General features: G+C 42.9%; 1 protein-coding gene across 1 annotated transcript in view; it reads left to right on the top strand.

Annotated features, from left to right (window-relative positions):
* The window catches only part of WASHC5 (WASH complex subunit 5), a 55,185-nt gene that overhangs the window by 18,852 nt on the left and 22,551 nt on the right, over positions 1 to 13,782 (top strand). Inside the window, exons 11-18 of the mRNA XM_029923323.1 lie at positions 765 to 877; positions 2,740 to 2,906; positions 2,984 to 3,059; positions 4,969 to 5,079; positions 5,822 to 5,962; positions 6,986 to 7,066; positions 11,746 to 11,847; positions 12,605 to 12,784. Of these exons, the coding sequence (XP_029779183.1) occupies positions 765 to 877; positions 2,740 to 2,906; positions 2,984 to 3,059; positions 4,969 to 5,079; positions 5,822 to 5,962; positions 6,986 to 7,066; positions 11,746 to 11,847; positions 12,605 to 12,784 (971 nt within the window). The remainder of the gene's footprint in view (positions 1 to 764; positions 878 to 2,739; positions 2,907 to 2,983; positions 3,060 to 4,968; positions 5,080 to 5,821; positions 5,963 to 6,985; positions 7,067 to 11,745; positions 11,848 to 12,604; positions 12,785 to 13,782) is intronic.

Here is a 13,782-nt window from a genome sequence, read left to right as displayed (position 1 = left end):
AAAAAAAAAAAATCTTTAAAATTATAACTAGTGTTCTTCATGCCAGTTCGTGAAATAACTTAGATTGTAAGTCCTTAAGTGCTTTTATTAAAGTGAAATCATCTCATTGATAAAACAAAACAAAACAAAATGTCAGGGAGTCAGCTTGATGAGGTAAACCGAGCCAAGCCTTTGGATCTGGCCAGACCATTAAGAAAAGCCGCGCTCTGCCATTTAGTGACTGTGTGACCCTGCCTGGGACCCTTAACGTCTCTGCCATCAGCTCCCTCATCTGAGAAATGCCTTCCCATTCCTGCCTCCATAGATCGTTGCAAAGATTCAGCGAGAAAAGCTTAGACCTTTGCCAGCCACACTGAGGGTCCTCAGAGCACATTAATGCCCTTCCCTTTCTCTGCTGTGTGAAACCGGTTTGTGAATGCAGACTTCCTCTCAACTCACCACACATGCTTCCAGTTCCTTCCGACTCCTCCCCACTCCCGTGACCACCTTTGCACACTCGGACTCATACCACAGACTCGCCTTTCCACCTTTCCTGCCGAGTGTTAGACTGAGCTACTGACGTGGAAAGTTTCCTCTCTCCGGGGTCTCACACCCAAGGCATTTGGGTGGTCCTTGTTTGAAGACCCTCCAGAGCAGTGTGAGGGACTGAGGGAAAGGTCTGCTAATAAGAGCTAGATCTGGGAAGGATCGCGTCATAAAATGCGAAGCCACGGCTACCGCAGTCCTGGGATGTCAGCAGTCTCTGCTTGTTTCTGTGTTCGTAGAAAACCTTCAAGCTTGGTTCAGGGAGATCTCAAAACAAATACTGTCTTTAAATTATGATGATTCAACGGCTGCGGGCAGAAAAACGGTGCAACTAATACAAGCTCTGGAGGAGGTAAGAAGTCTCTTGTAAGTGATGGTTCACGGGGCACCTGGCTGGCAGTCGGAGGAGTGTGGACTCTTGATCTCAGAGTCATGTGTTCGTGCCCGCCGTGGGGTGTAGAGATTACTTAACTAACTAACACTTAAAATATAAATAGATAACAGTTCTTGGATCATGAATCATACTTCTGGCTTTTGGATCCACCCAGAAATCTGGTCCTGGAAATATAGCTAAGAGAATATTTCATCAAGAGAAAAAAAAAGCAAAATATGCTCACTGTGTTATTATACCCAGTGTCCTAAAATTGGGGAAATAATGAAGTGACCAGTATAAAGAGAATACTAACAAAACTGATATCTCAACTTGCAGAACCATAATTATGCTTTGTAATTATGAAGACAACATGGAAACATTGGGGGGATTATGGAAAGGCAGTAAAAGCAAAAACAACAGTACATTGTAGGCACCATCTTTAATTTTGGATTTTTTTTGTGGTTTGGGGTTTGGTTTTTTTAATGTAATTTATTGTCAAATTGGCTAACATATAGTGTATAAAGTGTGCTCTTGGTTTTTGGGGTAGAGTCCTGTGGTTCATCGCTTACATACAGCCCCCAGTGCTCATCCCAACAAGCAGGCGCCATCTTTAGATTGGGAAAGCTTTTGGGGAGAGGAGAACTGTGAAGGAATGCACAGTGACCATAGTTGTATCGTGACCAGATGCTTCTAAGTGATGTTTTCTTCTCTGGAAAAAAAAAAGTTTGTTTTTTATGTACTGAGATATTATCTACTCAGATTCAAAAAAGAACGATTATGCTTCCCCACTCTTAAATTTTTAATTGTATGTTTAACTACGTTTAAAATGTAAAATAAATGCATGAGAACAGTAACCGTAAACTATTTAAAACATTGTCCGTACTTATCTGGAACCCTGTCTGGTTAAGTATACATCTTTAGAGATATAATTAATGCTTAATTTGGCATCCTTTCTTTTATTTCTGAGTAATGCCTACACCCAAACATGAGACTCGAACCCACAACCCTGAGATCAAGAGTCTCGTGCTCTCTGGATAGAGCCAACCAGGCACCCCTAGCATACTTTCTTATAGGCTTTTACTATTTTTGAAAACAAAAACAGTACCGCACTGTGAGCACATCGGTTTCCCTAGCCATTCCAAACATTTGCCCACTTGTACCATTCCTTTTTTGGTTGTTTTCTGGATCTTCTAGGCTACATTACAACTACAAACAACTTTGTAAATCTCAGATGATTTTTATCACTTGTGCTCTTTATTTTGGCTCTGGCCCAGGCACCTTGAATTATAGACATTAAAATTTCAGGACGGGGTGCCTGCATGGTTCATTCAGTTAAGCGTCCAAATTTGGCTCAGGTCACAATCTCACAGTTTGTGAGTTCGAGCCCCACCTTGGGCTCTGTGCTGACACGTTGGAGCCTGGAGCCTGTTTCGGATTCTCTGTCTCCCTTTCTCTCTGCCCTTCCCCTGCTCATTAAAAAAAAAAATGTTAAAACAGAAAAAATACTTCAGGCCACTAGGGAATCATTAGTTTGTTTTAAGGAGTACAGCACAAGAACTTAATAATGTCCAAGTGCCAACAGCCTGGTATGATGTGACTTACTCTGATTTTTAGCAATCCTGCAAATCTTCAAAATTGAGAGGATTTTCTAATATGTGTTTATCGATACTCACATGGAACATGGAACTTTCCACTATTATGTCATCTATGTACAGGGTAAAAAGAGTAGAACATTTTATAATCATAGAAACCTGTGCATTGCGATATGAAGTATTTTCAGAGAAAAATGAACACCACAGAAGCCATTCAGAATTCTAATTAAACGTATTTATATACAACAGGTTCAAGAATTTCACCAGTTGGAATCAAATCTGCAAGTATGTCAGTTTCTTGCTGACACTCGCAAGTTTCTTCACCAAATGATCCGAACCATTAACATTAAAGAGGAGGTCCTGATCACAATGCAGATCGTCGGGGACCTTTCTTTTGCTTGGCAGTTAATTGACAGGTAACGTGACCGGCCCACCACTGCCCCTCGATGCAGGTCCCTGTGGATGTGTCCTTACCTTTCCTCTCTCTTCACAGTTTCACGTCTATCATGCAAGAGAGCATAAGGGTCAACCCATCCATGGTTACTAAGCTCAGAGCTACATTCCTGAAGGTAAGCAGAGAACAGTGAGATCGTGTTCTCAGTCACCAGGGAAAACTCGGTCTTCATTCCAACCTCATGCCTTAATTCAGCCCAAGATTTCATTCTTTAAGAAAGTTAGGTAATTTAAGTATTTTTTTTTTTATTTTTTAAATGTTTTTTATTTATTTTTGAGAGACAGAGAGACAGCACGAGCAGGGGAGGGTCAGAGAGAGAGGGAGACACAGAATCCGAAGCAGGCTCCAGGCTCTGAGCTGTCAGCACAGAGCCCGACACGGGGCTCGAACCCATGAACTGTGAGATCATGACCTGAGCCAAAGCTGGACACTTAACTGACTGAGCCACCCAGGCGCCCCTAAGTATTTTTATAAACTGAAAATTATTAGCAGTTTTTCCACAAGAGCAAAGTTTGAAAAAGATGCCATGCATATTTTAATTGGTACAAGTTGGAGTGTCTTACAGAAAGTAGTTTTTAAATTAAAAATTAACTTTTTTCGAGTTTTACCAGTATACTAAACATGTGGGTCCTTCTTCCTCTAGATGTGAATTAAGTCCTTTTACTTACTCATTTAGAAATCTCTTGTCGAGCCTCTGCTACAAGCTAGGATCTCCTCTAAAGGTTAGAGAATAGTGCAGGCCACACAGGTATGGCCGCGCGCCAGGAAGAATTCCAGACCGAGGTAAGTGAACAAGTAATTTACTCAGCATCTTCTGACAGGGTTACCGCTTGTATCAGTTCTGACGTGCACTTTCTTTCATTTTTAAACATCTCTCTAATCAGGGATGAGTTTTATAGTCATGTTCATTTCTTTCCGAGCGGTACATAAAGTAATGACGCCTCATCCATGCTGTGAGCTCTTAGATTGGAATCGGTCCAGTCATCCAACAATCACGATGTCTGATTTCCGTGGAAGAGTAGCTGTCTTCTGTTACACAGTGGCTCTCAGTCGGTTAAGGGTCTGACTTCCACTCAGGTCGTGATCTCACTGTTCGTGAGTTCAAGCCCCATGTCGGGCTCTGGGGTGACAGCTCAAAGCCTGGAGCCTGCTTCAGATTCTGTGTCTCCCTCTCTCTCTGCCCCTTCCCCGCTCACACTCTGTCTCTCTCAAAAATAAATAAACATTAAAAAAAAAAAAAAAAAAGAACCTGGAAGGCCTGCTCCAACACAGACTGCTGGGTCTCTCCCCCAGAGTTTCTGATTAGGTAAACCTGGGGGGGGCTCAAGAGTTGGCATCTGTGAGGGCCGCCAGGGTGGTTCAGTCAGTTACGCGTCTGACTTCGGCTCAGGTCACGATCTCCCGTTTCATGAGTTCAAGCCCCACATCGGACTCTGTGCTGACAGCTCGGGGTCTGGAGCCTGTTTCGATTCTGTGTCTCCCTCTCTCTGTGCTTCTCTCCCACTCATGCTCTGTCTCTCTCTCAAAAATAAATAAACATTTAAAAAAAAGAATTGACATCTATAGGACACCTGGGTGGCTTAGTCACTTAAGCATCGACTTCGGCTCAGGTCATGATCTCACAATTCATGGGTTTGAGCCCATCGGGCTCTGTGCTGACCCCTCAGAGCCTGGAGCCTGCTTCAGATTCTGTGTCTCCCTCTCTCTCTGCCCCTCCCCCCCCCCCTCTCTCTCTCAAAAATAAATAAGCATTTAAAAAAAAATTGGCCTCTGTACCAAGCTGCTAGCTGATGCTGATGCTGCTGGTCCGGGGACCACAATCTGAGAACCACTGCCAAAGGAGATGACTGTCATTTTTTTTTAAAGTGCACCATTGTCAGAAACTATTAATGACTTTGATGAATCAGTGGCTCTTGCTTTCTCTTGGGTAAAGCCCAAGAGCTTTGTTGTATGTTACTAGGTCTGGAAAGAGATTTCTGGGACTTATGGAAATGGAGAAACAGATGTACCTACTTTTGTTTCAGCTTGCCTCTGCCCTTGATCTTCCCCTTCTTCGTATAAATCAAGCAAACAGTCCTGACCTTCTCAGTGTGTCTCAATATTACTCTGGTGAATTGGTGTCCTATGTGAGAAAGGTAAGAAATGCATCCTGGTGACATTTATTTTGTTGGCAAACTAACTGCTATTCTAAATACGGAAAGGATGCTGGGGGCCCTATAAAAAGTGTACCGTGTTCCTTTCCCTTATTCTTAACTGGACTCCAGAAACTTGGAATCCCTGAAAATAAACTTACTGGTACCGTGGATCCACAGATGGGTTTTTACTTTCAGAGGACGTTTATACCTGTTTTTAAGTGCCGGTGGTGCCAAGCCCCATTCTGCACTTAATAGACACTGACATGGAGATTATGTTGGCTTCTTTAAAGTCACAGAGCTCGTTGGTCAAAGAACCACATCTCGAGCCAACATCCTGGTCGGAACTGTACGTTTCCACAGGAATTCTGGCCCTCGCCTCAGTGACTTAGGGTCACTGCGTGGAGTTACCTGTGTCACAGGCTCAGTGCTCGACGGCCACGTTACTTAACGTCTTTGAACCTCAGTCTTTTAAAAGCTTGTAATGTGGAAAAGATACATCTTTTTGCCACATGTGTATGGGGCTTAGCTTTATATCTTTTGAGTAATTAACGTCCGAAGGACGTAGCCGCGGGCATGAGAGCAGGTACTCAAATACCTCTTGTGAAGTCCCCTCCATCCCTCCCCAGAGACAAACGCCTGCCTGCACACCCTGGTGTTGTCTTACTCCCGTCCCGACGTTTACCAGCTAAGAAAAGTAAAAAGAGATATTCACCTGTTTCTCCGCTTTTCTCTCGCACTAAAGGTTTTGCAGATCATTCCGGAAAGCATGTTTACTTCTCTTCTCAAGATCATAAAGCTTCAGACCCACGATATCATTGAGGTGCCAACCCGCCTGGACAAGGACAAACTGAGGGACTATGCTCAGCTCGGCCCGCGCTACGAGGTGGCATGTCCCTTTAAGCTTCTGCCTTTTGATTATTTAAAACCCAAACCACGACATGTCGTGGGTCTGTGTCACTTGCCATTTCCCTAGGACCGCCAGACCAATGCTGATTGTTTCTTCCTACTCTCCGCGGTGACCGCTCGTGCCCGGTTATTGCCGCCGGGCCTTCATTCGTTACCTCGTCCTGGGTTATTTCAGGGCCTTGCCTGCCTGAGTATTCTCAGAGGACACGGGGCTCAGCCTGTCACTTTTCTCCTGAACAGCCCTGATGAGTCAGCCCTTCGTCTCTTTGGGGTAGATTGCCTAAACCGTTCACATTCAGGTCCCTGCTTTGTACATCAGATTAGTGGCCCAAAGTAATCCGGATTCCATTAACCATTTCCTACAACCGGACTGTTAAGCCACTCAATGGTTAGGCAGCCTCAGGTGGTTCTTCTCAAATACCTCTGCTTTTCTCTCCCCGGAACTTAAAATTAAAGACATGGAAAGTGAAATCAAGTAGAAATTGACCATACAAAGTCCACTGTCCTCACCTTTCACCCCAGAATCAATTTCTACATCCTCTAGCACAGTTGCAAAAATCATATCAGGGATCTCCATCTTCAAGCCTGAAATTTACATATTTATTCGAACTCTGAAGTACAGCATCTATACCGTATCCGTGCCTCCTGGTGTTGCTTGAAAAAAAAATCATATAAGGCGATAAAGGAGAGATTAGCTTTTTAGAGTCTTGGTGAAAGTCTTGGAAAGGACCGTCCATCTCATCGAACCCTACGTGCCTTTTATGTTGAGAAACTAAGGCCCGAAGAAGGGGAGGTGATGGGTCAGTGTGTGTGCTGACCTGGCCCCAGCGTGTCCAATGGCGGTCTCTGGGCTGCATCCCAGCACCTCGTTTCTGACTGGCATGCATCACCCCTGCTGAGTCTGTTCATTTCAGGCTGTCAGCCAGTTATTTTCAGTTCCCTGAGAATCGATGGGTCTTTTATCTGACGTACTTCATTAACTTCTTTTTCTTTGTTAAAGGTTGCCAAGCTCACCCATGCCATTTCCATTTTTACTGAAGGCATCTTAATGATGAAGACAACGTTGGTTGGCATCATCAAGGTAACGGCTTTGACACTCATCCTCGTGGCCTCGTGGTAATAAGACTCTTAGTTTGGGCCACTGGGGTGTTTCTCCCACGGGAAGCAGGGAATGCCATTATCATCTTGGGTCCCTTGCTGCTTCACATGCAGCTCTGGATCTTCATTTTACTCACTTGTTGATGGAGGAAGGGAGAGCATTATAATCCTGATTTTTCTTCATACCCATTTAAGAAAAATCCATTTTATTGAATTTTTTATTAAAAATTTTTTATTTAGTTTATTTATTTTGAGATAGAGTAGGGAAAGGGCAGAGAGACGGTGAGAGAGCGAATCCCAAGCAGAGTCCACACTGTCAGCATAGAGCCCAGTGCGGGGCTCGAACTCATGAACCGTGAGATCATTACCTGAGCCAAAGTTGGGTGCTTAGCTGACTGAACCACCCAGGCGCCCCTTGTTGAATTTTTGTAATAATGAAACAAAATAGTTCAATTCCCTTTGGCCAAACGGCTGGGCCACTCTCTCCCACCCTTCTTTCCTTTTAGTACTTTTATATTACATCTCCGGCGCAGAGAGCTGAGATGCTCCTCACCCATCGCCATTGTGTGGCCATTGTCCTCACTGATGCCTGCACGTTCCTCCCTTCACCCTTTCTTTCTCGTCTGGACACCCATTCCCATTTCCATCCCCAGGAGCGCCCGCTCTGTATGTTCCATTTCAGCCCCTAAAGAGGCTTGTATCCGTATTTTCAACAGGAGGTGTTTCTTTCTGTGTGCATGTTTGATTTGTCTACATCATATTGTTCTCTAAGGCTCATTCTTTTTTCCAACTCTTCTTGCTAATCATTCCTTTTGAAGTTTATTTATATTGCTGTCGGTTGGGCAGTTGGTTACTTCTTACTGCTGTGTAGAGTTGTACGCTTTACCGAACCGTTCCCCAAGACACGGACATCTATGTTGTGTTCACCCCAACACTCCCCGTGATCACGGGCGTCTCTGAACATGCTATAGGTCTGTGCGAGAATCGCTCTGAAATCTGCCCCCCGGCTCCAAGGTGCGGGTCACCAGATCTTAGGGTGTATTTGTACTTAATTTCTCTCAGTACTGCCAGATTGCCTGCTGAAATGACTGGTTGCCAGCACGGGTTACTATCTAACGTTTTAGTGTTGGTTCTCCCAAAGAGTATAAAGTATTATCTCTGGGCTGTTCTAATTTGTAATCCTGTGACGACTAGAGATGTGCCCATTCACAGAGTTCATGGTGCTTGCATTTCTTTCTCATTTTTCAGACATCAGTAGAATCTACATATTTCTGATTTTTTTAGAAAAATGGGTATTGAATTGCCAGATTAACATTTGTGTCAATAAAATCGAAGAAAATATAGGAAACGAACCTAAATAGAAACGGAACTTCAGTGTATGGTTTCTGGAAGTGTGCTCAAACAGCCGTTGAAGAGACTCCATGACCATCCTTCAGGCTGACGCCAGGTTAATTCAGTTGCTGTGCAGAGTATTCATGGAGGAAGAAGCCATTTCTTACTAATCCGTAAGGTGGTGATAAGCCCTAGAACCAGAGTAAGCCTCTTACGTGCAAAATGACCGGTACAGGAAGGGTATAATAAAGCCTAATAATTAACATAATTATCAAAGGAAATCCTGCTTGTGACAAATGCACATCTTTTGCTGCAGGTGGCAGCCGAGTCGGGGGTGATAATCAGCTTGACCACCCTCCATCTGGTAGACTTTCTCTGCCCGTCTAATAGTTCGGCTTTCAGTAAGGGATCCTGCGGCCCTCACAAGTCTGTAACCCTCCAGACACTTCTAAAAAGTTTAAGTGGAGGCGCCTGGGTGGCTCAGTTAGTTAAGCATCCGGCTTTAGCTCAGGTCATTATCTCACGGTTCGTGGGTTTGAGCCCCATGTTGGGCTCTGTGCTGACAAGTAGCTCAGAGCCTGGGGCCTGCTTCAGATTCTGTCTCCCTCTCTCTCTGACCGTCCCCTGCTAGCACTGTCTTTCTCTGTCTCTCAAAAGTAAATAAAAAACATTTTAAAAAAAGGGTTTTGGGGCACCTGGATGGCTCAGTTGGTTAAGCACCAGCTTCGGCTCAGGTCATGATCTCATGGTTCCTGGGTTCGAGCTCCGTGTTGGGCTCTGTGCTGACAGCTAGCTCAGAGCTTGGAGCCTGCTTCAGATTCTGTATCTCCTGCTCTCTCTGACCCTCATGCTGTCTCTCTCTGTCTCTCAAAAATAAATAAAAACATTAAAAAAAATTTTTAGGGGCATCTGGGTGGCTCAGTTGGTTAAGCCTCCGACTTCGGCTCAGGTCAGATCTCACGTTAGTAGCTCAGAGCCTGGAGCCTGCTTCCAGTTCTGTGTCTCCTTCTCTCTCTGCCCCTCCCCCTCTCATGCTCTGTCTCTCTCTGTATCAAAAATAAAATATTTTTTAAAATTTAATAAAAAAAATTTTTTAAAAAGGTTTATCAAAAGTTTAAGTGTACTTTTAATCCATATGATTTAAAACAAGTTAGATTTAAACAGAGATGTACATATAAAGTTCATTGTTAGAGGTTGCCACACACACACACACACACACACACACACACACACAAAGAATAGAAATAATCTAAGCATTTATCAGTAAGAGAATTGCTGAATGTGTTATAGTGTGTTCCTGCTAGAGATTGCTTGGCTACCTTTCAAAAAGCTTTTACCATCAGGGGCGCCTGGGTGGCTCGGTTAGTTAAGAGTCCAATTTCGGCTATGATCATGATTTCATGGTTTGTGGGTTTGAGCCCCATGTCGGGCTCTGTGCTGACAATTGGGAGCTTGGAACCTGCTTCACTATCCGTGTCTCCCTCTCTCTGCCCCTCCCCCACTTGCACTGTGTCTCTCTCTCTCTCAAAGATAAACATTAAAAAAAAAAAACCCTGCAAAGTGCTTTAAAAAAATTTAAAGGTCCCATTTAGGCTTTTTAAATTAAATATGTGTTGAGGATAATATTTGTGTATAGAGAATAATAGAGAAAGGTCTGGAGGAACCATGGGAAAAGGGTTAACTAACTGTTGTTAACTTTGGAGAAGGGGATAGAAATGCAGGCAAGGGGCTTTGAAGCTTCTCTAGGCTGCCAGCACTCTATAAATTGGTGAAAGTTCTAGAAGAATTGGAAGGACCATTTAAGACCTTTATTTTCTTAAAAACATTTAACTCTTTTTCACTAAATCTGTTCTTTTTTTAAAATAAAGAATTTTTTTAATGTTTGTTTATTTTGAGAGAGAGAGCATGCACACATGCGTGCATGCGTGTGAGTGGCGGGAGCGGCAGAGAGAGAGAGAGGGGAGAGAGAATCCCAAGCAGGCTCAGCCCTGTAAGTGCAGAGCCCGTCTCAGAGCTTGATCTCACGAACCGTGAGATCATGACCTGAGCTGAAATCAAGAGTTGGACACTCACCTGACTGAGCCACCCAGGCGCCCCTCACCAAATCTGTTTCTTAAGGGTTGTTTCTATGGAAATTTCATGTTACTTCTTTGATTTCTTTTTCCTCATTGATTATATCTGTTTATAATTTACCTTTGTTTTATAAAACAGGGCACAGATACTGAAAGCTCCAAAAACAATTATACAGTTTAATGGGTTATTACCACCACCGCCCAAGTCAAGAAGTATAATTTACCAGCTCCTACCCCAGGACCCTCCTCATGTGCCCCGACCTAATCCCAGTCTCTCCGTTTAGAGTTTTGTTATCTAAAGTCAATCTGTGGGTGCCACATTTTTTAAAAAATGTACTTTTAGGTCTTTTTTATAGGTTTCTCCTCCATTCATTGCCTTCCTCACACTTTATCTGGTCAGGAACTCACAGCCTTTGACTTGCTGTTTCTCCAGAGTCTGGATTTTGCTGATTATATAGTCATGATGTAGCAATGTGCTTTTCTGGCTCTTGTATTTTGTGCAACTTTCACTGCAATTGCCATTTTTAAAGTTTAAATATAATCAAACTTGTCCATTTGTCTTTATGACTTTTTAAACTAATGGCACTTTGCAAATTAAAAGTATAAGAGACAGGTCTCAGGGAATTCAAAGGATTATGTGAAAACTCTTTGATGGTTTCTGGATTTGATAGGAGACTGTCTTATAGGGCATACCGGATGCTTTTTCATTACAAAAAAAGAACCAGCGGAATACGCTTATAGAGTTAGAGAGCAGATTTGCCTTCCCGTTTTGTCTCCCTAATTACAAACAGCGTTCCAAGAATGCTGGAAGAGAAGAGAATTGTTAAGTCTGTCCGGCCCCAAGCTTGAGCTTGCCCCTGAGGATGTAGGCGGCCTGGGAAAGCGTCGGAAGAAAGGCAAGTCCGGGCCATTCGTGCCACACTACTCCTGCTGAGAAGAAAAGGGACTTTTGACTTTTAGTGAAATGGTTACAATGAGAGGCACTTAAAATCTCTTCACACCCACCGTCTTTGGGAGGTCATGTTATAAAATCACCACCACGAATTTTCCTGAGGCCAGCAGAGTCGCGAAGAGGTGACAGGTTCAGTGGTTTTGTCCAGGCTGCACAAGATCAAAGGGACAGGAAAGGAGGAAACTCCCAGTCACTGGGAGATGTGGGGGAAAGTGCTCTGCTGCAGATTTCAGAAACTCTTTCCTTCGGATTTCTTCACAGCTGAACTTTTCCTCAAGCTGTTTATTGTTTTTTATTTGCACGTAGGTGGATCCGAAACAGTTGCTGGAGGATGGAATACGAAAGGAGCTAGTTAAACGTGTTGCTTTTGCTCTTCATAAGGGATTGATCTTCAACCCGCGAGCCAAGGTACCAGATGACAAAGTGGGTCTGTCCTTTGTCTCTGCCCAGCTTGCAGAACGGACAAAAACACCATCTGTAACTGTTGTGAACAACAACTTTCCTCCGAACACGTATATCATAGACAGTCAAGTGCAATACACTGGTGTGTTTTTTGATCCTATATTGTAATCCGTTATTATGATAAGAAAACCCTTTCTAAAACCAGCCCTTTCCTTCACTGGTTGATCCCCCAAGTTGAAGAATTGAACCAATGTCTGTGATTCAGGGTTTCTTCTCAAAAGAATTTCTTAAGCCCTCCCCCCAAAACGAATTTCTTAACCTTAAAGCAGATCGGGACTATAAAGCCTGTAATTTTTTATTTTCCTTTTATTTTAGAGACTATGCTCATTTTTCTCAGGAGGAAAACAAAAATGGGCCTTGAATTTGTATCTAGGGTACTCTTCATCCCAGTAAATTCCATTTAAAATATTTTAAGTATTTGAAGGTTGGAAGTATTCATCAAATGACATGAGAGAAATCACCGACTTTCATTTTCCATATTCTTTTGTGTGAGACCCTCCTTCCCAATTGAATGCAACCTCTTTGCTGAATATCTGACATAAGTTGCTGCTCATGCTGGATGAGGTAGGAAACAGTATTTCCCCAAAGCCGTCTTCAACTCTCACTGTGGCCTCCGGAAGGGTCTCATTTAAAGTCTGACGTAGACCTTAGTGGCTGACAGTCTACTGCAGTGTAATAGACGTGTGTTTCCTGTTTTGCATAGCCCAGTGAGTTGATGCCCAAGCTGAAAGAATTGGGGGCGACCATGGATGGATTCCATCGCTCTTTCGAGTACATACAGGACTATGTCAACATTTATGGCCTGAAGATTTGGCAGGAAGAAGTTTCTCGTATTATAAATTATAACGTGGAACAAGAGTGTAATAACTTCTTAAGAACTAAGGTATCTAATTAAATTTTCAAATTTCTTGATCATACTTGTTTCTCGGACATTTAAACTACCTGCCCTGAACCTCAGAAATGGCAACAAGAAAGTTTGTTTAAATAGTTACTAAAAATGAGTAAACATCACATAGTCACACATACCTTCGGAGAACCTCCAAGAGCCGTGAAGGTTGCAGAGAAGTTTATAGCATCCCTGATCTCTGGGAGTTTAGCCTCCTAAGGAGAGGGAGATGTAATTAAATGGCTACAGAATGAAGCTGTTGTAAATGCCGTAAGTCCAGGGATCAAGAGTTCAGAAGGCTTAGGAGTTCAGTTGGCCTGATCAAAGTATGCACATAACAGCAGAGTTGCTGGGGCATATGGTAGAATCTATGTATAACTTACAGATGAACCACCAGACCGTTTTCCACAGTCCCTGCACCGTTTTTCATTCCTTCCAGCAGCATCTGAGGGTTCTCGTTTCTCCACATATTTGCCAGCACTTCTCATTTTGCTTTTTAAAAAAAAATTCTAGCCATCCCCTAGGGGTGAAGGGGTATTGCATCATCGTTTTGATTTGTATTTCCCTGGTGACTAATGATGGGCATCTTTTCGTGTGCCCATTCATCATTTGGATGTCTTCTTTGGAGACATGTCTACTGAAGTCCTTTGCCTATTTTTTAATTCAGTTGCTTGAACCTCAGATTCTTAAGTGCCATTGCTGAGAAGTTTGATTTTTTAGTCAGTAGTTGACAAGGAGTAAGGTTTGGTTTTGTTTTTGTTTTTGTGATATAAAGTTGCATTTTTTTAACTTTATTTTTTTTAACATATGCATTTATTTCCCATCATTTACAATACAGTAGTTACAATGACACTCCAAACAGAAAAGCAAAGTAAAAAATCAAAACCTCAACTTCTATTTCATGTAATTAGACTTATACAGAAATTAGAGGGTTAAGTAACAACTAGTTAATCACCTAATTTCACAGCTATCTGAAGTGGCAATCGTTATATAGC

Source organism: Suricata suricatta, chromosome 15, assembly GCF_006229205.1.
Source record: "Suricata suricatta isolate VVHF042 chromosome 15, meerkat_22Aug2017_6uvM2_HiC, whole genome shotgun sequence".
Lineage (NCBI taxonomy): Eukaryota > Metazoa > Chordata > Mammalia > Carnivora > Herpestidae > Suricata > Suricata suricatta.
This window is presented reverse-complemented; position numbering and strand designations above follow the sequence as displayed.